The sequence below is a fragment of the Siphateles boraxobius genome, unplaced genomic scaffold (genome assembly GCF_051911475.1).
Source record: "Siphateles boraxobius isolate OS27281-9 unplaced genomic scaffold, OSU_SipBor_1 26, whole genome shotgun sequence".
Classification (NCBI taxonomy): Eukaryota; Metazoa; Chordata; class Actinopteri; order Cypriniformes; family Leuciscidae; genus Siphateles; species Siphateles boraxobius.
In genome coordinates, this window is record NW_027508876.1 from 18,618,669 (window position 1) to 18,643,540 (window position 24,872).

The following is a 24,872-nucleotide window of genomic DNA, read 5'->3' on the forward strand; positions in this document are numbered from 1 at the left end:
ACAAGCCTGAAATGGACTTAAAATAACGTGCATTTGCAATGACTTATCCTAATGCATCATAGTCAACTTTGTGTTCATTTGCAGGAGTCAATGAAACATTTAAGTGTTTCTACAAGAACATGTCATCTCACAGAATATACATTATAGGATTTCACAAACAAATGTAGTTTTATTTACAATTGGCAAGTTTAGTTTCTTATATTTAAATGGTGCATCAATAAGCAGCACTAGATACATTCAGCAAAGATTTTTTGTTTTTATGTACAAATAAAAAAAATGCACAGAGGGCCAACCTTTTAAACAAAACATTAATTTGGCCAAAACTAAAAATTTTCCATCCACGTCTACCATTGACTGCATGTTAAAATCCTTCCAAACATGCCTTACATTTCAGTTCTCATCTTCAAAAGACTGAGGTAAGTGGCTGTTTATATATAACCTTAGCTTTACAATTAAAGAGTTTTTATGCGCATTTTCTTAGGAATAATAGAAAAATTTACTAGAATAAAGCAGTGACATTCATACATAGACTCATGTTGAAAAATACAGTAGAACATATTCAAATTACACATTACATGATGATACAGTAGACATCAAAATACATATTTCACCAAACTTAAACTGAGTCTATCATTCAAAAAAGCATTTGAAGGAGGATAAGGCAGCTTAATGCTACTTCTTTTAAATTCAACTCAGCTGTATCGACTGCTTCGGCTATGACTTCGTTGCCTGGACGAACTGCGACTGTATGAGCGATATGACCTGAACGTGAAAACAGATATCAAAGAATTAGCTTCAGTGAGGCACATTATCAAATTCACACAAGACAGTTGTGGTAATACGAGGATTTATTTATGATGTACCTGGACCTGCGATCAGAGCTCTCGCTTCTCCGACGGCCTCTTCTCCTGCTACGACTGCGGCTGCGGCTAGAATAACTATCGTAAGACTCAGACCTGTATTTCCAGGAATAAAACACATAATACAAAGAATCTTTAAATGACACCAAGTTACAATCAAAGTGCATTCATAATTTTGACTTAATGCTCACCTTGATGTGTGGCGACCTCTATACCGACTTCTAGAACGGCTCCTACTGTCTGTGTGACTAAAGCAATATCACATGGCATCTTAATTAATAAGGAATATTACACATACACACCACAGGGTTTAAAAAAATACATATTAGACTGAAGCATATTAGACTGAAGCAGAGATAAATATCTTACCTACGATAACTTCGGTAGGTGCTACTTCGAGAACGAGAGTGCCCTCTACTGTATCTACTCCTGCTTCTACTTCTACTGTAGCTCCTGTGTGAAAAATTAAAACATACAAAATTTACTTGACCTGAAAGATTGGACAATGTACACAGGAAAACAATGCCTGTTGTAACCAACCTGGAAGTGTATGTGTAGCTTCTGGACCTGCTCCTGGAGTGGCTATATGAATGGGACCTACTTCTGCGTGTGGACCTGTGACTGGACACAGACCTTGACTTGTTCTGAGAGTGATTAAGGGATCCAGCTCTTTCTCCTGTTGCTGGAAGAGAGTCTTCTTCACTTGAGCTGTCTGGATTTCTGGGTCTCTGATTTAACCGAGCCGTCTTTCGTACCTCATCAAAGAGGGATCCTGGACGGACTCTACTCTTGCTCTTGATCTCAATTTTAAGACCCTGAGCCTTTCCATCCAGTTGATCTTGCTGCTTGTTTATTTTCATAATGAAAGTCTTTGTACTGATGGCCTGCATAACATTCATGTCTTTCAAAGGTTTCCATTTATTTTCAACTGCTGAGACAGGACTGTCACCAGGTACAGTTTCCTCTGGCTGACTGCCATGAGATAAAGTAGGTCCAATAGTATTAGGGTTTCCTTTTTCTATTTGAGGTGGAACAAGCACACTACTATTATTCAGAATATTTTTCAGTGGGGAAAAGCCAATTGCTTTAGGACCTGGTTGCTGAGCCTCTGGGATGCGCTCTGGAGAACATCTCTCAACTTTATTTGGGTCTCTTGGTTTGACTCTTGCCAAGTTTGTGTCTGAAAGATTGTTCTCTAGATCTGTGGATGGCTTTGGAATCTCTGGATGTCTTTGAGATGAAATTGCAGTATTGCGATTTAGCTTATTGCGATTAGTTATCTTTCCATTCTCATCAATACTTTTAGAAGACTCTACTGAAAACTTGTCTTCGATAATCCCTTTATCCTGATCCTTATTTTCTGAGACTTTGGGCTTGATCTTTCCAGATTTTACATTACTTTTTGCTGCATCACTGACAGAATCAGGATTTGCTATGTATAATTGTTTTGATTGAGTTACTGAATCATCCTCTTCAACTTCATCACCAAACTCCAGTGGAGGCTGCCAGTGAAATGTCTCTTTTGGCTTCTGGTGCTTTTTGGATTTTTTTGCCTTGGTTCTGCGAGATACTGACTTGGAGGAGTTCTTCCTTTTGTGCTTGTGCTTACGCTTGGCTTTCTTCTTGTGTTTTGACATTTTTTTGTCTGCAGACTGTTCCTCATTACCTTTTAATAACTTGAGCATTACTGCCCCATGGTTTGACCATAAAGGGTCATCATCCTCTGATTCTGAACTAGCCTCTCCTTCCTCTTTTTCAGACACATGTTTGGCATCACCACCTACCATTTTGCTTGGCATTTCAGAGTCACTCTCAGACTCCCAGCAACGAGCCAAAATCTGCCTCTTTTTTGTTTCAGTAAGTCCTTCCTCCTTAAAAGGGATTTGGTTGTTTTCTGCAGCAGTGTTCTTACTTGAGTTCTCTCCTTCACTTTCCCATCCTGATGCATTGTTGTTGTTTGGTTGTTTCCTTTGAATGGGGTTCTTGCTTTTCATTGCCACTGCCTGTAGATCCGACAAACAATCAAGTGTGTTTCTCTTTGCCAAGGAATCATTGTGTCCGTGGAGAGGACTGTATGGACTATCAGATAAATCCTCTGAGGAGGGAGATGTATATTTGTGGCCACTACCTTGATTTGCATGCTTGTCCCTATTTTGGCCATTTTTGTGAGAACTACAATGTTTTCTCTTTTTTTCAGTGGATCTTTCTTTATTTGAACCATATGATTCTGACCTAGTGCAGGAGGAAGATCGGCTGCCGTACTGACTCAGTGATTTGCTCATGCTTCTTGATTGACTACGTGACCTGCTTCTGGACAAACTGCTTTGCAGGAGCCTATCAGGAACATTATTGTTACTGCTGCTGAGGCCTTTGTGACTAACAGCCGTGTCTGGTTTTGAAGAGGACATTTTTTCCAGAGGTACATTTGATGATGGGCTGATTAGTGCGTTAGAAGCTGGGGCTGATTTTACATTTATCTCTTGGATGCGGACATAAGAGGGTTTCCATGGTTTCTGGCCTGGTTTCCATCGAGAGGGAGGTGGACTGTCACTCAAAGGCAAAACAGAGACACTCTCTGAAGATGCTGCTGCTGGTGCTTTGGGTTCTTCACCTTGAACCGATCTAGGGTCAGGCTTGTCTAATTTGGAAATACCACCCTCTGTAGACTTTGACTTTCGAGGGGATCTCAACTCCTTTCTTTTCCTGGAACGTGGTGGGGTTTCTGAACTATACCTAGACTTTGATCTTGACCTGTATCTAGATCGAGAACGAGACAGTGACCTAGAATGTGTACGAGACCGCCCTGATCGACTACGACTTGACCTCATGGATGATCGACCCCGCCTCTCAGACCTTGAGCGACTTCTGGAATAGGAACGGCTCGTGGACTTCGAATAAGATCGTGAATCTTTAGAAGAGCTTGATAAATAACGTCTCCTTTCTGACTCAGATCGATACGATCTGTGGGAGTGGCGCGAGGTCGAACGAGAGCGTGATCGAGAATGTCTCCTTTCAGTAGGTCCTGAGAGTTTTGACCTTTTACCGGAGGACCCATTCATCTCACCTTCAGACAGGGAGGTCTCTTTAGGCTTGTTCTTTTTATGTTTCTTTGAGTGCTTTCGTTTCTTATTTTTCTTCTTTCGTTTGGTTTTCTTTTTTTCTTTTCTGGATTGATACCGACTGGAGTTTACAGAGGCCTCACTTAAGGAATGCTCTTCTGATCTGGACCTAGACCTCGGGGTGTCACTTCTGTCATCCCATCTGTTTAAACAATAGTTAAAAAATTACAGGAAGTAAAAATCTTTGTTCCAACTAGGACTGGACGATATGGCCAAAAAATTAAAATGATTAAAAAAAAATTCAGGCGATATCTGTAATTATGTCAAATCTTTATTTCTTAAAAATGTAAAGGCAGATTTTTGCTCCTGAATGAAAGTTGTAGACTTTCCAGACAGTTAGTTGTGGATTTATCATTAGACCATGACAAAAACTTGGCAAACAGATGAACATTTAAGAAATTTAAATTACATGTTTTGTCTCTTAGAAATGTACGTGACATTATTTTGAGTTGACAGTAGCAGTAGCCTGAGTTGGGATGCAGATGTAAATTTATGTTGATAAAAAAAACGGTAAAAAATTGTAAAAACTTAATTTTTATAAGGTAAAATTTCCTAAGGTAAAATGTAGTCTTCCCTGGTATCTGGATCATGTTAACAACAGGTAAAACCATGCATTGCACCTCACTACCACCATGGTAAAAAGTAACTATACTGTTTCTATGGTATTTATGAAAAACAATAGCCTAAATACATTTAATATAATACAAATAACAAACTGCTATAGCTTAACAATAAAAAAACTATATTGTAATTAAATCCCATTACTCCATTAATACGTGTTATGTCTACATTAATAATATAATTTAAATTCAATATGAATATTAAGGGTGTCACGATTTCGATTTTAAATCGAAATCGATCGAAATTAATTCACAAACTCAAAAATGAAATAAAAAATGGAATCGTCGATACTGCCACGCTCCCATGTCGCGCCCGTGATGGAAAGTTCAGATCCTTTTACTGACTCTATTGTTCAATCTCGTTCATCAAAATTAACTAATCTTTTTTTCTAGTCATTTCAGGGGCTTTAAATGTTATACTTTTAACAGGCAAATTCCCCGAACACATCCACCAACGCAATCTTGATCATATTCTGAATTAAGAAATCATTATAATGCAGTCAAAAGTAATTTACAGGGAACATTAATACTAGACCTTCCGAGTATTTTGTTCATTTGTCGCGTGACAGAGGCAATGAACGGATCGTTCATGAACGACTCATCACGGCGCGGGAAAAAAAAAAAAGTGTTGAAAGGCGGTGAGTCCTCTAACTTGGATTCTATGCCCGAGCCCGAACTTGGCCGATATTTCCCGTCACAATCCTCGGGCCGGGCTCTTGATCTATAGACGTGCACTCCCAACGCAATAGAGTGCGGCGCGGGACTAGATTTGATGGCCGAGTGCGAGCGCGGGCGGTAATGCACTCACTCTGTGTGTGCGGGACAATAAAAAGAAATATCTATGAATAAAACATATAAAAACTAATACATTTTTTTCATCTGTTGCAGAAAAGCAACAAGAACAACTAAAACAAAATAGAAACGATTTACAGGCCAGAGTTTCTATTTATAACATGTTTGCAGCGTTGAGCGATTTAGCCAATCACAGACATATGTGTTGATTTCTTGAACGCAATGACCAATCAGAAGCATTTAAGATAGACTCTCCTCACCGCTCAAAACGGACTTTTTGTTCAGTGCTGAATTCTGTAAGCTGGCAAATCCTCTAATTATAACAAACAAAGTGTAGGCTATATATTATGAAAGATTCATTGTGCAGTCAGCTTCACTGATAATAACAGATATGTGTGAGATTGCGATGAACTGATGTCAGCTTTTTAGGAGCAACAGCAACCTGTGCTTAAAAAAAAAATCGAGAATCGAATCTAACCGTGACCTTAGAATCGAAAATGTAATCGAATCGAGGATTTGGAGAATCGTGACACCCCTAATGAATATCCCACATTTGTGCCACAGCACCATGGTTACAGTTTGCATTAATAAAAAGTAATGTTTACTTTACTTTTAAGTAAAGTTTGTGATTTGTGGATAAAAACGCCTTCTAACTGGATCATTGTGGCTCAATGTTTCTCCTGTTTTCCACATCAGTGTTGAGAATGTCAGCACGGTTTCATCTGGCTTTAAAATAGTTTAAATCACAAGGGTTTGATTTTTGGTTTGTATGAGACAACTCTGCGGCAAACCGGAACACTGTTTTTCACTGGATCTCACAGAGCTGCTCAGAGGTTGCGTGATCGAGAAAATGTGGCGTTACTATAATTTAACTCACTGAAGCGGTTTTCATCCGAGTATGCTCTCTCTCCGCCAAGACCTGCAAATTTTTTTCTCTGCCGTGTGTGTTTATGAGGCGCCAGAGTGGACAAAAGCGAAGCGAACGTGGCGAGGGCGCTCAACATTGCGCGCGAGAGACCGAGTGTGTCCGAGAGCACGCTCAACAGTTGCGCAAGAGAGACCTAGGGTCTCTGAGCATTATATAGTTTGTTTATAAATAAATGGCAAATTTCAGCATAAGAATAATCTCTATAGCCTATTGGTATCATCTACAACGTTTTAATTAATTTACATACAAATAAAATCAAAAAAAGAACCTGCAGGGAAGTTTCTGGGAAGGTTCTGTTATGAAAATAAAACCTAAAAATAACAGGGAACGTTCTGGGAAGGTTCTCTTTAGGTTATAATTTTTTGGTAAATTGTTCAGTATTATATTGAGAGAGCACTTCATGTTAAACTGTTTACTTTTGTGAGGAAGAAAATACTTAGGCTACAGTATGTCTTGTAGTTGTGAAGTTGTGTAACAGTTTTATCGTTTTTATATGCACTACAAAGAGTATTTATATTTTTTATTATTATTTATTCATTTTTGGTACATTTCTTAAGAAGCATAATTTATTTTTAAACTTATTTATTGGCCAGTTGTGGTCTGTGCGATATTAAGTATAAACCATCTATTATGTTTTATTGTTCTACTATAGTAATGATAATATTTAGAATAATATATTGAATTTAATAGGTGTCTCTCACATTGTCCCACAGCAACATTAAAATAGTGTAGATTAGTGTTCAATGTTTTATAATAATAATTTTTTCTATTAAGTGTCCATTTCATTCAACATATTTAATACTGGGGGCATCCAAGTTATTTGACATAGGCCTATTTGAACATTCTTTGAAAAAGTAACGCAATAGTTACTTTCTCTGGTAATTAGTTACTTTTATAATCATGTAACTCAGTTACTATTTGTGAGAAGTAACTAGTAATTATAACTAATTACTTTTTTTAAGTAACATGCCCAACACTGCATATAAGTTAGGCAAATTGGTACTGGCATCAGTGTAATGGTCTGCAACACGCAAGCGCAGCATGTTTTGCAAATTGCATAAACATTACTTCGAAAATGTATCAAACTTTTGTTATAATTTCATAAAAAAAAATTATATCGCAATAATTACTGTTATCGTTTTATAGCCCAGCCATATTTTTCATGAAAACGCATTTCTGAAAGCATATCAAAAGAATATGAACTCGGATAAACCAAAAATAAACTCCTAATATTAGCTTGCCACGTATAAATAATTCTGATGAAAAATACAGTAGATTCATACTTTCATGCATAACATACCTTTCTCCTTTACTCCATCTCTCCACGCTGGGGGGCTGGTAAGCCTTGGTCCTCTGCATTTCCTCTTTCCAGTGTGGGGGAGTCTCACTGCTCCCCCGTTCCCCTTCCGACTCTGATCTGGACTTTGACCGAGGGGGTGTATGGTACCTCTGCAGGGGGAATAAAAAACAACAGTTCATGCATGGCCTATCAAACAGACCAACATTCTCATCAAGCACTTTTTTAAGAGTAAATGTCAAATCATTAGAATTAGATAATTAGAATTAAAACAACTGATATAATTTTTTTTTTAAACATGCCTTTTGTCTGTTGTCCTTTGTACAATGTCATTCTGTCTCATAGTTTTACTGTTGCTCTGTCTCTTTTTATGCTCTGCTCCTTTTTATGCTCTTCCTCTCTCTCTCGCTCTCTCTCTCAGGTAACATTTTACATATGTGCTGGGTACGATTATTGATATAAGTATTATCGTCTCATACATCTATGTTGTAGATCAGGGGTTCTCAAAATTTTCATAGGTGAGGGCCAATTCAGTAACCCAACATTGAACTGAGGGCCGCCAAAGGGGCGGGGGAGAAAAAGAAAAAAAACTGAAAAAAAATCCCATTTGAAATAATTTTAATGAACAGATTGCATCTCTACAGTTTACATTTATTGCAATAAACACATTTTAATTCATAACTGAGGCAAAACCTGGCGAGTTTTTTTTTAACAGAAACTTTTAAAATAGAAGCTTACCAAACAAGTCATCATCATTCATATCTATCATTGCCTGTCAGTCGCGTTTCCATTATTGCAGATTTTCGCAAATGTTTTGCGCTATTATTATCTCTTTTTTTTTTACCGTAACTGAAAAACGAAAAATTAAAGGTTGTCGTCTTTTTAAAACGCAAAGTTGAACACCAACATTTTAATTTGAACTGGCAACAGCAACTGCTGCGCAAAAAAATAAATATCGACAGACTTTTTCAGATTTTTGTTTAAATTAGCCTACTTTTTGCCCCTTTATTAAACATTTAAAATATTCACAAATTAAATTAATATGGAAAACATGTCGATTTTACTGGTTTTCTAAGGCCAAATTAGAACCTGGAATTTATATTTTTCCTGCAGTGCTGAATGAGAAGAGCCATATAGGCTATAGCCTGTGTCTCTGGAACGTCCTGGTTGCGTATGCAACCCACCGTTCCCTGAAGGAGGTCGACAGAATTGGGATCACGCTAGGGAGCCTATCATCTTCGATTACTATTGAACGAGCAAATGGAATTTGGCGTGCGTGATTTGCATCACACACTCCGCCCCCGCGGCGCGGGTATAAATACGGAAGTGGATGCACGCACTAGTTGCTTTTCGCTGAGGAGCCGAGAGTAACCCGGGTCCAGCGGTAGTGGCAAGGGGACTACGTCCTCCGTTCCCTCCTTCAGGGAACGGTGGGTTGCATACGCAACCAGGACGTTCCCTTTCAGTCGATAACGTCAGACGTAGTCGACGGTCGACTGAATTGGGATCACCCTTTGAACACGCCACTAACGCTGCCACCTTCCAGTGCCTAAACCAAAGCCTCCTGATGCCCCCGCAAATTTAAGGCGGGGAAGGACAGGGCTTAGGCCAGGGAAGTCACTGCTGTTCCTACAGGACCACTGGGAAAGCGTTCCCCGTACATTGGAAGGAAGGGACGCTGCGGAAGCCACATCCAACCCAGAGGGAGGTAACGTGGAAAATACACATATGAACTGGGCGGAAACCGGGCAGTCTAACATATGGAATGTCACTGGGGTGGCTCCAGCCTAAGACGGGGGAGACACACCGGACAGTGACGGCAGAGAGACTCTGCCGAGGGAAAACACGGGCTCGCCGCAGGGAGCCGTATGGTGGAAGAATACACATATGGGGTCGCCGTAGGGACCGCAACATATGGACCCAGCCTAACACAGGTTCCACACTGCTTACGAGTGGTAGGCCTAACACCAGACGTTCCGCACGTCCGACGTCGGAGGGGTGTGGAGGAACTCAACAGGGTTCAATTTTAAGGGAACTCAACTGGAGTAGAAAGGCGCACGTATCCAGTCTATAGGAGAGGAATGGCGCAGCAAGCCGACACTTGAACCGGGCTCACGGTGGAACTGGCTTCATGAGAAGGGAGCCCACGGGAAGCAGCGGTTCAACTAGGTGTCGTCCAGCCCCCAACTCTAGAATCTGTTTAGCAAAGCATATCGTCAACGCCCAGGCGGAGCACTTTACACTCATCATAGAGGAGCTCAACACCTAAGTGGACATGTTGCATCACGGATTTTTACCGAAATGAAGGCAAGCACTAAGTGCAACTTTGCATGGAAACAGCCTTCCCTCTCTGCTGAATTCCAACAGATATTTGTAGAGCTGGTCTGAGGTCTATGGCTTGCGTTCTGTACACGTCCAAGCGAACGGACAGAGAAGCCAGGGCTGGATCTGCCTCCTCCAGGGCAGCGCTTGCAGGCTCACCACCTGCTCCTATTACGGGAGAGGTAGGAACCTTGGGCACAATCCAAGCCGGGGTCTCAGCTTGTGAGAGTTAGCCGGCCCAGACTCCAGGCACAATACGTTGACAGAAAGCGAGCAAGTCCCTACCCTCTAGTAGAGACCACGCGAGCAGGAGAACTGATATAACAGAATTTTTAATTCACTGCCTGCAGTGGCTCAGGGGCGGTCTCTGCAGTGCAGTCGCACCAGGACAAGGCCCAAGAGGATAAAGAGGGACGCAAGGATTTACAAGACCTTGCTCCTCAGGAACCTGACGATCAGAACGTGCTTCTGCAACACGATGAGCGTCGTTTAAACACCGAGGCAACATCATTTTGGGGGTGAAGGAAAACAGCCTACTGCAACCCATTTTGCAGGAAAGAGAGCACTGAAGTGATCGAAAGCTTTCAGGATCTCCTCTGGAGAGAAGACGCACTCAACGACTAGGTTCCACTTCTAAAGGCGTAAGCACGCTACCCATTTCTAGGGGGTGCTCGCAGAAGTGATGGTAACTATCACATGCCATGTGATAGCCACCTGAACCTCCGCGTTCAGATGTAAGACCGCCCGGAATCTCCGGGGGAAGAACGCGGGTGCCATCGTGCCCCGTCCCTGAAAGAGTTTTCAGGGGAAGTCAGGAAGGCTGTCGATGGGAACCAGGTCTAGTTGGGCCAATAAGGGGCAACTATGAAGACCTGTTCCTCTCCTGACTTAGCACGTAGGTGCAAGCGATGGGCGCAAAAAAGACAGGAGCATTGCTCAACACAACATGTGAAGATCACTGGGCTTCAGGAGCATCTTCTGCCCAGCACTTGAGTGTGACAAGTTCACTGAGCTTCAGGAGCATTCCTGCTCAACACCTGAGTGTGATAAACTCACTGAGCTTCAGGAGCATTTCTGCTCAACACTTGAGTGCGAAGAACTTCACTGAGCACCAGGAGCATTTCTGCTCAGCACTTGGGTGTGACAAGTTCACTGAGCTTCAGGAGCATTCCTGCTCAACACCTGAGTGTGATAAACTCACTGAGCTTCAGGAGCATTTCTGCTCAACACTTGAGTGCGAAGAACTTCACTGAGCACCAGGAGCATTTCTGCTCAGCACTGCGTGTGACGAATTCACTGAGCTACAGGAGCATTTCTGCTCAACACCTGAGTGTGATGAACTCACTGAGCTACAGGAGCATTGCTGCTCAACACCTGAGTGCGATGAACTTCACTGAGTTTCAGGAGCAATTCTGCTCAACATGAAGAGTGATGATTTCACTGACTTGAGCAGGCGCAAGGCGACCATGAGTCGCAGTCACTTTTAGAAGGCTCACTGGGGTTAAACGCATTTCTGCGGGCCCCTGGGGCAGCTGAGACCCAGTGTTTGTCCAAGGGTAGTCCGCTCGGTTTACACAAACACTGGCGGAAAGATGAAACCGGGGAGGCAACTGAGCGGCCCCGGAATGGTCATGACCCAGCTGGACCCAGGGGATGGAGTCTCCACTTGCCCTGGCTATAACTGTCGTGAGGCTGGAGGGCGGCACGATTGAGTAAAGCGGGAGGAGTGGAACAAAGCGCCCTCAGAAGCGTCTGACTCCAAGGAGGAGGTGACGGGTGAGTTGTGACATGTAGGGGAGCTTGCGCAACGGTCGCAATGTCTAACAACTCGAGGCACGAATGCCCGGGTAGTCGGGGGTCGCCCAGGCACCCGTTAAAACACGCCCTTTGTACATGGCCCCTCTGTTGAAGAGGGTTTGGCAGCAGACCGGGATGAACTATAGTCACACAGGGTGAGCTGCTCTGCCACGGTCACCTCGGGACTCGATCATGAAGCTAGCGCTGAAGCGGTCACATATGGAGGAAGCCAAAGGCTGCGACTACCATATGAATGAAACCTTTATTGCCCCGAGGGGAATTTGTTTTACACTCATGGGAACCACAATAAACATAACCACAACAAACATAGAATAAAAAACAAAACAAAGAAAAAACAACAACAATAACACAACAAATAGTGACATAAAATTATCAATTCGACAACTTAAGGAATCAATAAATAGAAATATATTCAATAATACGCATCTAAAATGTTCAAAGGCTAAAAGGAATCAATAAATAGATATATATTCAATAATGCACATTTAAAATAAATCTATGTGCCCATAGATGATCCATTTAATAATTGAATGCTCCTCGGCACAAATTATGTAATATGTCGTTTAGTTTTTGTTCGGGGGGGGGCCCAGGAGCCTCTGAAAGCTCTTTCAGTGGGACCCTTTCTCACTTCAACACCAGCTGAACACATTCTCATTGGAGAGACGTGTTAGACCGAGTCCCTCTCCAAAACTGAAAAAGAGATACTCAGCCCGTGGGCGAGATTACTCTCTTCCAGTTGACCTGAAGACCCAACGGGCTCTGGAGTAGGGATGGGCATTCGATTAAATTTTCTTAGTCGATCGTCGGGAGAATTAACGATCGACTATCGATTAATCATTAATATTTTTTTATTCAAATTCATTATTTATTTAACTTTTTATAAATTAAAAAGGCACCAGTCTACTGATTTTTGTTGAGAAAGATAAGCATGTTGATGACATGATCTGGGGTCAGACGCGACCGCAACTTGACCGTCAAGCCTCGTTTACACTTTCGCCTGGCTCTGCAGCGCGAGTCTCCGCAGACTGCGCGCGCACCTACCCAAACAGACGAGGCGTTTATACTCGACGCGCTCGCCTGTGAAACACTGAATACCGCAATGACGTCATTTTTGCAGCGCTAACCTTCGCGCTCGTGCGGACGCCTCGAGTGTAAACAAGGCTTCAGTCCAGCCGCTGAAAACACCTGCTCTGAGGAGACTGACGTTGCCGGGATGCACAGGTACCTCCGCGCTAACTTGACCAGCCCGGGGAACACGTTCACTTTCCGCAGCAGCATTAGTTTAATGATAATCGATAACAAATTAACGTGATCGACGAAATTCTTAATGATCAATAATCGATCGTCGATTAAACATGCCCATCCCTACTCTGGAGCACTCGAGGGGAAGGACACTGTACTGATACTGCACCCTTAGACGCAACACACAGGATGGCCTGCGGTGCGGAAGGTAGAGATCTGAAGCACATGTCTTTCAGGTCGGAGCTGCAGACCAATCTTGGGCCAAGATGGTCACGACTCACCACCTAGTAGCACAAGGAACGAGTTTGCAACTGGCCTTCGTACCGGCTGGAGGAGCGCCTATATCAAATCCTTCGCCAGCAGGATAAGATAAGCACGCACAAGTCAGGAGCACTGCTCCACATTCAGTGTGATGAACATCACTGAATTTTCAGGAGCACGTCTGCTCAACATCTAATGTGATGCTTATCACTGACTTGAGCGGGGTAGCCGAGCCTGAGGTGGGGCAGCAAAGTAGAGATAGTGGTGTTAGTGTGCAGTGCAACACTTACCTGTCTCCACTAGCGGCAGGGGGACGTGAGAAGGCGGATGACCGGGTCCTCGAACGCCCCAAGCTGCCTGCTGGCGACCAAGGGAAGCTGGGGGATGTAAGGCTATTACAGGGTCACACCCGCCAGACTGGTCCACTTGGGACTCAGGAACAGAAAATGTGCTATTTTTCTGAATATCTGGGTACCGCTGACCCCGTTTTTATAGGGGCCAGCGGCGGAACAGACACACACATAACAAAAAACTCCAGCCGGCCCTCCAACCAGCCAGAGGGAGTGGATCGGCGACCACTCCACGAGCAACTCCTCCATCCCCGAGAGCCCGTACAGGTTCAGCGTTTTCTTTTGCGCTGATGCTTACCACCTGGCTTGGCAGCGCCTGGAGCAGGCTGGGCGCCCCTTCCGCGGCCGCAGGCGGACGCCCTCGGCGACGAACAGGCGGAGGATCTGACCTCGGCGGGCAGGTGAAAGCAGCAGCGTCCCTCTGAGGCAGGATGTGCCAGATGGCCTCCGTCTGTTTCTGAGCTGTAGAGAACTGTTGGGCAAAGTTCTCCACAGCGTCGCCGAATAACCCAACCTGGGAAATAGGAGAGTCCAGGAACCGAACCTTGAGCCAGAGATGGCGCTCGTGGACCACAAGTGTGGACATCGCCGAACCGACCGCGCGAGCTGCAACCTTCGCCGCCCGGAGGGCGAGGTCAGTTGCAGTGCGGAGCTCACCCATGAGCTCACGGTCCGAACTACCCTCGTGCATGTTCATGAGTGCCTGGGCCTGGTGGACCTGGAGCAACGCCATGGCATGCAAGGAGGAAGCGGCTTGCCCACAAGCTTTGTAAGCCTTGCCCGTAAGAGCGGACGAGAACTTACAGGCTTTAGAGGGGTGACGAGGATCACCTCTCCAGGAAGCGGCCGCCGTTGGGCATAACTGCATCGCAATGGCCCGCTCCACCGGAGGGATAGCCTCGTAACCCTTCACCGCTCCCCCATCAAGGGTAGCGAGGGGGGAGGAGCTACTCAGGCGGTTTCTGGCAGAGAAAGGTGCCATCCATGCCCTCGTAAGCTCCTCATGCACTTCAGGAAAGAAAGGAACCGGGGTGGCGGACTTAGAACCAGTACGGCCCGCCCCGATATACCAATCATCCAACCGAGACGGCTCGGGACACGGTGGAGGGTTCCACACGAACCCTACCGCCTCGGCGGCCTTTTTCAGCATAGCTGACATTTCTGGATCTGGCTCGGGCAACACTGGTCTCCCGGAGGTAGGCAGTGCAGCCGAGTCGTCATCTCCAGAGTTCAGCTCCCCCTCCGATGCTGCGATTGACATCGTATCCCCTGGAGGGGCCCCAAATGACACGGCTGGCCTGTCCATTTCAGAGGGACCAGCGGGATCAATGGGGAGCTCCACCGGTTGCGGTGTGAAAGAGGAGTGAGGGACCCACGGGGCCTGGCCGGGCGGATTACCCCTCACTGTGATCCTCAGATGACCCAGCTTGGACGGCACCCCATTCTTTCTCTGGGAAGGTAACCCAGAGGAAGAACAAGGGCGGGGCCCAGAGGTGGGGACTGCACCAACGCTTTTGACGAAGGCGAGTCTAGATCTCAACACCGAGATGGTCATGTTCCCGCAGTGAGAACATGACTCATCCACGAAAGCTGCCTCGGCATGCTGTAAGCCCAAACATGCGACACAACTTTCGTGACCGTCAGAGGGGGATAGTGCCAGACCGCACCCAGAAACGCACGGATGGAATGGCATCTTGAAAAAGATGCACTCACACCCGTGTTGCTCTTTCAGGAAATGGGACCGTCACCAGTGCCGGAGCACACAGGGAATGACCGCGGCAAACACTGAATAGTCTTTCAACCAACAGTGAAGCACTCACTTCTCGCCCTCTAACCAACCGTCAACACACAAACAAACAATAGAAATTTGATGCTGTTAAAACAGCAGTTGAGAGCTGAGAAGCTCGCGATCACCGCTGCACCACGCTGTAGAACACCAACACTGGAGAGGTCTTCCCGTAAGAACACCGACACACTCGCTCGTTGAATACAACAGCACTCTTCAGAGACATCAAAGACGAACGGCTCCGAAGCGAAAGGCAACTAGTGCGTGCATCCACTTCCGTATTTATACCCGCGCCGCGGGGGCGGAGTGTGTGATGCAAATCACGCACGCCAAATTCCATTTGCTCGTTCAATAGTAATCGAAGATGATAGGCTCCCTAGCGTGATCCCAATTCAGTCGACCGTCGACTACGTCTGATGTTATCGACTGAAAGGGAACCACAGCCCACAGAAAGGTGATTTATAGGTGAGTTATAGGCGAATGATCATAAATGTGTCTGAAAAAACAGCGAGGCATTTTAATTGTTTATTAATTATTGTTTTCTAAGTGTCGGCTAAAAACATATCTCTATCTCCGCTGTTAAGCAGATGCACTTTTAGAGAGAAATGCACCTTTCATACGGATTACATAATCAGAAGGTATTGCTTTCGATTTGAATTTGTTTAAAAGTGGACATTTCAAGCTTTCGCCTACATAGGTTATATTGTTTCAGTTCTCGCGCTCCAGTTCACGGAGATCATGAAAGCGCGTAGGCTAGCTACTGATTGTTTTATTTTACTTTACAAAAGCACAATGTTTTCTTGTTATTATGAGTTTACACAAATAAAAGTAGTTGCGAATAATGTATTATTATTTTCTGTATGACCAGAAATGATAGAGTATTTTAAGTTGTTTCCACTGTTGATAGGAAAATGCAAGTGTTCGCGCCGGCGAAAAATTTGAAAGTTAATGAAAGCGCGGCTATAAATAAGCTTGTCATTAAGTCACACTGAATATTGATTACTTGGTCAACATACCCTTTTAAATTGCAATGGGATTTGCGGTGCTGTTTTCGGCCGCTAAACACCACTAAACGGATAGATTAATTTTTTCAAAGCAATGTACAGTTTTAACAGTTTTACAGATGTTTTTCAGATGTTATCGCGGGCCGCCAGAAATGTTTCCACGGGCCGCCATTGGCCCGCGGGCCGCACTTTGAGAACCTATGTTGTAGATGTATGTGACTATTAACTTTGTTACTATTTTAAGTGTAACCATAAACATATTTTGTCATTAAACCTTTTCAGTTACAAATAATGTGCTAACTAGTTTTGATTTGGTATTGACTTTGAAGTGCTACCTATTTCAATACAATATTGTCACTCTATATAGCAACGCTCTCGCACATATTAAGCTATTGTAACTGCGCTTATTTCCGTCATTGGTATAAGTAAGACTGAACCCCTGCAGGAAATCCACCCTTACAAGCTGGTATAAATGTAATTCACGGCTGTCATACCATAGTTCCGCGTCCTTTGATCTTGCGTCCAGATTTTGTGACAGCTGGTTTGGCGTCATTTGCTGCCACGACCATGTCCTGTACAACCCTATTGTGGGGTGGGGTGGTGAGAGAAGTATCAGTTTCAAGACTCTACCTTTATTGGTTTAAAATATAGCATCAAAACCGACCCATGGATTTCAGGGATTAATCATTAAGCAAGAAAACTAAAATATGAATCACTATGGTTTGCTTGTAACACTTTAAAAATTGACCCCAGAGAATTTCAGATGTTATCTAATAACTGGGGATGGGGAGGACAGATTCTTGTGATGTATGAATGAAAAAAGGAACATCTGTTTGTTGAATTGAACAAAAGATATTAACGTTTTAATGGTCTCCTCCTGGGAAGGCATGTCTCTGCGGAGCAGGAAACGGTTTTCTGGCACGGGTGGGATCTCTTCTGGTCGAACCACAGGCTTCTCCCTTTTCACATTTTGCTCAGCCTCACAATCACCTTCCTCTGCCCTCTCTCCCTCACCATGACTGTGAATCAGGAAAAACATATATTTAAATTATACAACCTAAATAAAGGTCAACTATGGTTACACGGGTTACAGTAATTTACCTTCCATGTACTGCTGTTTTAACTGCGTCTCTCTCCTCCTTTGTCTCTTTTCTTTTTCTCTTTGAATGCTTACTCTTTGAGTTTCTTTTCCTCTTTTGAGATGCACACTTCTTGTCAGACTCTCCTTCAGAGGAGGAATACTGAGATGAAGTCTCTGAGGAACTCTGCAAGTCATCCTCAGAATGGAACGGTTTCCTCCTTTTGCCTTGAAGAACTACAGAAAATACATCAAACTTAGTCAAAAAATTTACCGGACAGCTGTAATTACACAGATTGTAATTTATTCGTTCTCTTTATCTCCACTTACATTATCAGAGCGCAGAGCATGTGATTTTAATAGTTTATTTTGAACTGGAGCTTTCTGTACATGGCATGAAATAAACAACATATAAGCGACTGGATTATAGGACATCACCTGCCGTGGGTGGTCTCAACATGGAGAAGTGATTTGTTACTTGATGCTTTGTCATGTCATGCCTGGCTAGGACACAGTGTAAGTGTTTTAAAGTCAGCAGTATTTCAAAGCACCCGTTCTATTTTTAAATACCATATTTAACCGAACAATGCAGTTTATGTGGAGATTAAAAAAATATTCTCCATCAGATACAGACAAGTTCAGACAGCATAGTGACAAGCGGCAGGTCTGCAGCCAAAATTCCTTGTTGGTCTCACACACTGGAACAAGCTTACCATCATTAGCAGACTTTGTAATCAGCTGTCCACAGTCAATCACTCTGACGTCAGCATAGGGTCTGCTGGCTGAGTCAGTCTTCAACCCCTCGATTTTCTTTATGACCTCAAAGCCCGAGATAACCAGCCCAAAGACCACATGCACTCTAAATTAGACCAACAATCCTTGGTTACAAGACATTTTGGGACTTAACAGAAAATCTTGCATACAAATCATGTAATAAATATAAGTTATAATAAATAAATGATTTCTAAACTCTAAATTAGTATTTTAAAATTATTTTCTTGTAGTTCAAGTAATTTCCTACAGTATGGCTTGAACAACAACAGTTAAATGAAGTCCACTTATGAACGTACCCATCTAGGTGAGGCGCTGTCTTTGTAGTTCTGTTATGAGGCAAATTACATAATGGAGTCCAGGTCATCCAACAGGTACATGTGGGTGAAAAAAATAAACAGAAGAAAATTTAGTCCAAAAAAAACCCCCACACACACATTCTGTATTTCATCAAGAAGAAATTTGAGTGTATCTATTCAAACAAAATTCACAATTCAGAGTAATTTAAAACCAGCAGTGCTTGCACAATAACATAGGCTGGATGAATAAATACTAATGATGAACAGGGACAGGTCCAACATCTGCCAACATTATGCTGACAAAACCAATTAAACCTGTTTAAAAATATCATAGGGACAACTTCAATTAGAAATCAGTGTGTCCATGGCAGGAAAATACATCCTGTAATGCTAAACTTGAAATACATCAATAATTGAAAGACATCAGGTTCTCTGTGATGGGAGAACAGGTATTTAATGAGGTAAAAACATTATTTAAAGATAAACAAAAGCCAGTGCTAGCTAAAAGCAACCAGAAATACACAGTCAGGAGAGAGAAGCACAGCCTTGGAGAGACACTTTACCTTGGTAGGGCAGGATGCTAGAGTTTCTGCAAATTTTACACAAAAACGGCAAGAGAAAAATTGTAATACATTTGTAGGCAAAAAGGGAATTTCTTTCTGATGTAAAAATATTTCTAAATGCACATTGACAAGGGAAAAGGGAGATGAAAATGCACCTGCATCCCACATGAACATGTACACTATGTAGAATCTCCAAAATAAAAAGAGTCAGAATATGTATATATATATTTATATATGATAAAGAGATTGAAGAGGTCTGGGAAAGTTAGACAGCGTGAGTGTGAACAGAAAAAGGAACATCGGTGGTGGTCTTTAAAAATTCTATTGAGATGTCTTGTCAATAAATTTGGAACAACATAAGTAAGAAAGAATTACACTTGAGCCAAAATTAGAAGCCCAGTTGCTATGTCTGAGCTCTGTAGAAATGATCTTGTACACTAGGGGAATATGTAATCTATACATATTGCATGTGTCATTTAATAGTGACCAATCAGTCATATTAAATGGTAAGCAAAAGGTCTGGTGATAAATGGTTGATTCTTTACACACATACACCTTCTGTGAGACTTATACCAGAATAAATACTACTTACATGAAAAACTGGGACCCATTTGTGTCTTTACCACGGTTGGCCATCGACAAGAGGAAGGCTCTGTCATGTTTGAGAGTAAAGTTCTCATCTGTTGACGAGAGATACGGACAAAGAAGGACACTGAGTGCTTGTCGACTGCTTCAAAAAAGCGTTTTAAGGAGAAGTACTGCAGCAGGAAAAGAGATGTTCATGAACACCTGTCATCAGTGATGCTTCTATCCTGCTTCTGAACTCTGAGTGTTTCTTATGCTCCTTTGTGTAAAAGCAGAGATTTTCTATTCTGAGGGCCACTAAAACAACTACAGTTTACATTAAAACGGTTTATGCCGAATTATTTCTAAAATGGATAGTTCACCCAAAATGGAAAATATATTTTTTTACACATTCTCATGACATTCCAAACCAGGTGATTTACTTCCTTCTGTAGAGACCATGGAAAGAAAAGAAAAAAAGTCAATCAAATACAGTTCTATTTGATGCAACTGCTGGAGCTTTTAAGCTTCAAAAAAGATGCAAAAGCTCCATAAAAGTTTTATTAAAAAATGGTGCTGTCAAATTGATTAATCGCGATTAATTGATTCTAACATAAAAGTTTGTTTAATATATAAAAATATAATAATATATACACGCATATATTATATAAACACAAACTTTAGAATCAATTAATCAATTTGACAGCACTTAAAAAGTATTGTAAAAGTTTATTGCAATTGCATAGAAAAGATTGACCTGCACATTATTAAAATTTTCTTGTTCTGTTTCACTGAAGAAATAAAGTCATGTATATCGGGAACGTCATGAGAGATGAATAAATGACAATTTTTAGGTGAACTAATATTTTTCAAGAGTATTGTATTGCATGACAAGCCACCCTGGAACAATTAAGAAAGAAACAAAATAAAACAACAAAAAAAGAGAAGTCAGTCAACCAAATCAATTTCAAGGTCCACATATCCATGAGCACACTGTGCAGTGTGGACGTTTTTGTCATGGTTCACATATGGGATTGGGAATAGGGAATGTTTAGTCTACATTGTGTTACTGCACTGTGTACATCTCTTACCTTCTCATTTTGCAAAAGACCACAATCTCTATAAATAAAAGAATATGTTGAAAATTTTAGGCAAGAAGACTGGACCTTTAAATGAATAAATAGCCCTTAATCTCCATGCTGACTCAAAAAAGAAGATCATTTTAAGATCACAGAGACAAGATTCTCAGCAACAGCGAGATAAAAAAACAAAACAATGGCTGGTAATTCATGCACAGAACTGAGATGCCCATTCAAAAGTCATGCAAAAGATTTTAAAACAATCAAATTAAGGGACCTTGCTAAGGTTACTGAGTGCTTGATGAAGAACAGAACGTATCTGAAGATGGCTTACCTTCAAAGAAACCACCATATATAGACTCTCCTCCTCTTCCATTGCCTAAGCAAAGAAAAGCACATTCATTTATAAGCACACAGACAATTACGAATATCCAACCATCTCCATATATCGGAGTCAGTTATGAGTATGGCTGCACATACCCTCTGTGAAATCACCCCCCTGGATCATGAAGTTCTTTACAACTCGATGGAAAGTTGAGCCTTTATAGCATAATTTTTTTCCAGTAGTTTTGCCACTGCCTTTCTCGCCTGCAAGCAAACCAAAGAATTACATCATTTCTGATTACTTTTATATAACAGACCTGGTATGGGCAGCTCAGAAATGTACCAGCCATAAATCAAACCAAAGACCAAGATGTCACAGACTAAGCTCTTAAAAACGTGGACATACTTAAATGAATACTAATACTATAAAGTACTGTACTCTGAATTGAAAAACTGGAATCTGTTCTAAAGTATACAATTACATAGACAGCAAAAGGTTAATCCAATCTGATCAGCATGGAAGAGATTCCGATAAAACCGAAATGAATACGGGTGGGTGAGGGTGTGGGTGACATGGGGATTGGTATATGCAACACAACAGTCAGCTGAAGGCACGAGTCTCTCATTTCAATCTCAGCTGGTGAGAAAAAAGATCCCTGCATTGACCCAAAGCATTACCAACTTTAATTTATAACCAAACCATCTCAATGCAGACTAATGCACTCTCTCTCTTCTAGGAACAGGCTGTAAATACAGCTTTGGTTGTTATACAGCCAGGATTTAATCACCTTATATAGGTTTATTTTTGTGCTATATCCCTATAAGCTTATGGTTGTGTACATGGACATGAATTGGAGCTCTTTACATGTTTAAAGAGGTAAAATAACTTGCTGTAGCATGATAAGCAATTTCTGCTAAATATACGTACCAGTGCACAGCCAAAGAAAATTTTTGCTTGTCTTGGGACAAACGTCTGAGAACAGTTGAAAGACAATTCGTCCAACTAGAAGAAAGCAGAAGGAAACGTTATACTCGTGGATCAGAAATACGTTTTGAGCTTGCTGATAAAAAAAAAAAGATTAGTTAAATTAATGTGACTATAACTGCAATTCAATTTATTAGCTATCATTTTTAGATTGATTTCAGTGTGGCAAACGGCAACACCTCCTTCATATTCAAATTCAAGAGAATTTAAAATTAAGTGTGTTTTGCAAAATAGCTACAAAGACAGGCCTATCCAATTAATTTATATGTGATAAAATGAATATAAACAGGGTGTTAAAACATTTGCTTTGTAAAATAATGGGTGTAAAATCACTAAATAAGAGGTTTTGGCTTTATGAAGCAGACGTCTCTCTTATAACACATAATTAGTGGTAGACTGAGGTGAAACCCAGACGTTTTTTAGTACACACTAAGTCTGTGGTTCATTAAAACAGCCCTGCAGGTCAGGGTGTGGACTGCCACAACAGCTTCTCGCTCACCGGCACATGAATATTAACTGCCATTACCCAAGTACTTATAAAACATGCACATATAATGTTTCCCTTTCGTTACTAGGCATGTATTATTAGCTGGTTTAACTCTTTATCCTTTGTACAAGCTCCATGACTTCAAAATTTCAGCACAAAAATGCTAAAAAGTTAAAGATAACCACTCTGAACCCCTTTTAAATGTTACTATTTACAACTTTTGATCAAAAACACTAATGTTGACTGCTAAAGTTAGTTTCTGTAGTAGATTTTGAAATACAATGCCAAACAGATATAAATAATAACCTAAAAGCAAATAGTTTAAGAATTTATTTATCAAAATTTGTACTTCTAACTATTTGACCTTCACACAACACTATTTCAGATCAGCCAAACAGCAATGATTGTCACATCTTACCTGGTTCTCTGTTGACTTCCACATCAAAATAGCACTGAGGGCGATCTTTTACCCTCATTCTGAAAAGAGTGGGCTTCCTGTAGTGTAAAATCACAGCAAAACACAGTTAAATGCTGTATTCCTTATCACGTACACCAGAAAGAAATACATTTGTCAGATATCTTCCAGAATATTGTTTCTCTCCATTTTCAGGTGGATCCTGATGTGTAAGTGAACAGAAAGTCAGACACTGAGATTGGGGAAGTGTTTTGGTTAACCAATGAGATGCAAATCTCAATGCATGCCCCTTTTTTTGAGAAGTGCTCTGTCTGTCACCAGGTGATGAATGAGACATTGTTTCTGTGATGTGTGCTGTCGTCCTGAACTAGGAAACCTGGTTAAACCAGATGTGTGCTATCTTTGAGCTAGAAACTTCTGTATAGGGAGGAGCTCCAAATATAGTTTGGCAATGGACCAAACAGACTAAAACAAGAACTAAGTTTGAGGGGTAAAAAAATTATGGGAAATATTAACATCGTTATCCTGTCACACAGCACTGACTTACTTTCCCTCGAATTGCAGACAATAAAGTATTTTAGCTAAACAGAGGAATGACTTGCCATCAGATTAACACAACATCTCAAATTACAAGAAGGGAATGAAGATATTGAACTTCCTCAGGGCACATATTATATTACAACTACAGAAAATGTCATGCCAGCTGCTTTCCCATATCAAAACACCTCAGTTTATCAGTCCTCTAACTGCTAACTTTACTTGGTGAAATGACAAAATGTCAGAGTGAATGTCACAGGGGGAAAATGAGGACATTTTCACGTGTTAGACCTGGAAAACAATTTAAAATACAAGAGCTACACCCCATTTCCACTTAAGTCTTTACAACAAACACACGCTCAATCACTTCTTTTAAATTAAGCTAGATTAAAACAAAGGTGTTTTTAATTAGCATAGACTTGTTGTTCAATAGCCTTTCGCGGTGTTAAGAGTAGCTGCTACTTATTACAACACCTACAAACAATATATGCAGGCTTAATCCATTCTCAGAAATGTTACATAATGAAGATCAGGCAAACTTCCAATCTCTTATAGTAACGTTACTTCATAATACAATAACACGTGTATTTACTATAGTGGCTGTAGCAGTCATGTAACTTAGGGGGTCAAATAATTGTGCTGAGCTAAGGAAAACGCCCGTTCATAAATATGCACGTATGAAAGATTACAATAAGTTTACGATTATGATATCAATTAATGAACTCAAAATAAGCCACAGTGTTTTGGAGAAACTAAAAAGAAGTGCTCGTTCGTTGAAAATATTAGCCAATTGCTAAACACATTAGCACGGGTAGCTAAAACAACACCTCATGACTGAGGTCACACTAAAACATTTCTACTTAAAATTATTATTTAAAAAAAGGATAAATGTAAATAATAAATGTTTAAGTTCTGGCCAAAAGTCATTTAATTTGCTAGCTGGCTAACATTGTTTAACGTTACCATTTAAAGCTAACGACGTTTTATAATAACGTATAAACGGCATCTTCAGTGTTAAATTATTACATAAAAACCAGTATGACTCAGATATAGTACTATTCATGTACTGACACAAACATATATTTTTGCACTTACCTGTATAGATAGTTAAAGGGCAAAAAGCTTTTAACTAACTAAACCCGCTCGCTCGGCTGATCGCTGTAGCTCTTTCTGTGTTGCCAGGTCTCTCAGGAGAATCGAGCGTTTTTGTTAAAGAGGTGTGGCTGGATACTTGTGTATGGATTATGAAGAATTTAGTAATTTCCATATCCACCACCACATATCCTCCCTCCCTTACGGAACTGTATTCTGTAAATAATCCCCCTGAAAACTGCATATTTATAGGTCGCTATATAAGAAAACCCCAAAGAT

The 24,872-nt window shown here is 41.5% G+C and overlaps 1 protein-coding gene across 2 annotated transcripts; it reads right to left on the reverse strand.

The window, feature by feature from the left end:
- Window positions 1-149: 149 nt before the first annotated feature.
- Window positions 150-24,722, reverse strand: nktr (natural killer cell triggering receptor). Of its 2 annotated transcripts, XM_077244617.1 has the most exons (17): window positions 24,597-24,722; window positions 22,968-23,044; window positions 22,006-22,080; window positions 21,234-21,341; window positions 21,088-21,132; window positions 19,703-19,790; window positions 18,548-18,577; window positions 18,191-18,336; window positions 17,501-17,714; window positions 17,260-17,418; window positions 16,894-16,981; window positions 7,620-7,768; window positions 1,401-4,121; window positions 1,230-1,313; window positions 1,052-1,108; window positions 864-956; window positions 150-762 (listed from the first exon to the last, which is right to left on the reverse strand). In XM_077244617.1, exons 2-17 carry the CDS (start codon window positions 23,023-23,025, stop codon window positions 693-695), a joined length of 4,185 nt encoding a protein of 1,394 aa, XP_077100732.1. In that variant the 5' UTR covers window positions 23,026-23,044; window positions 24,597-24,722; the 3' UTR covers window positions 150-692. The 2 variants fall into 2 exon arrangements, with proteins under 2 accessions (XP_077100732.1, XP_077100733.1); XM_077244618.1 differs by lacking the exons at window positions 22,006-22,080; window positions 22,968-23,044; window positions 24,597-24,722 and adding an exon at window positions 20,766-20,793 and having other exon boundaries at window positions 21,234-21,249.
- Window positions 24,723-24,872: the final 150 nt, after the last annotated feature.

Coding starts and splice junctions, on each gene's coding strand:
- nktr (XM_077244617.1), bottom strand. CDS start 23,025: ATGAGGGTAAAAGATCGCCCTCAGTGCTATTTTGATGTGGAAGTCAAC. Junction 18,578..19,702: donor AATGGGTCCCAGTTTTTCAT/GTAAGTAGTATT, acceptor GCCTCATAACAG/AACTACAAAGACAGCGCCTC. Junction 16,982..17,259: donor CAGGAGGAGACCATTAAAAC/GTTAATATCTTT, acceptor ACCCCACAATAG/GGTTGTACAGGACATGGTCG.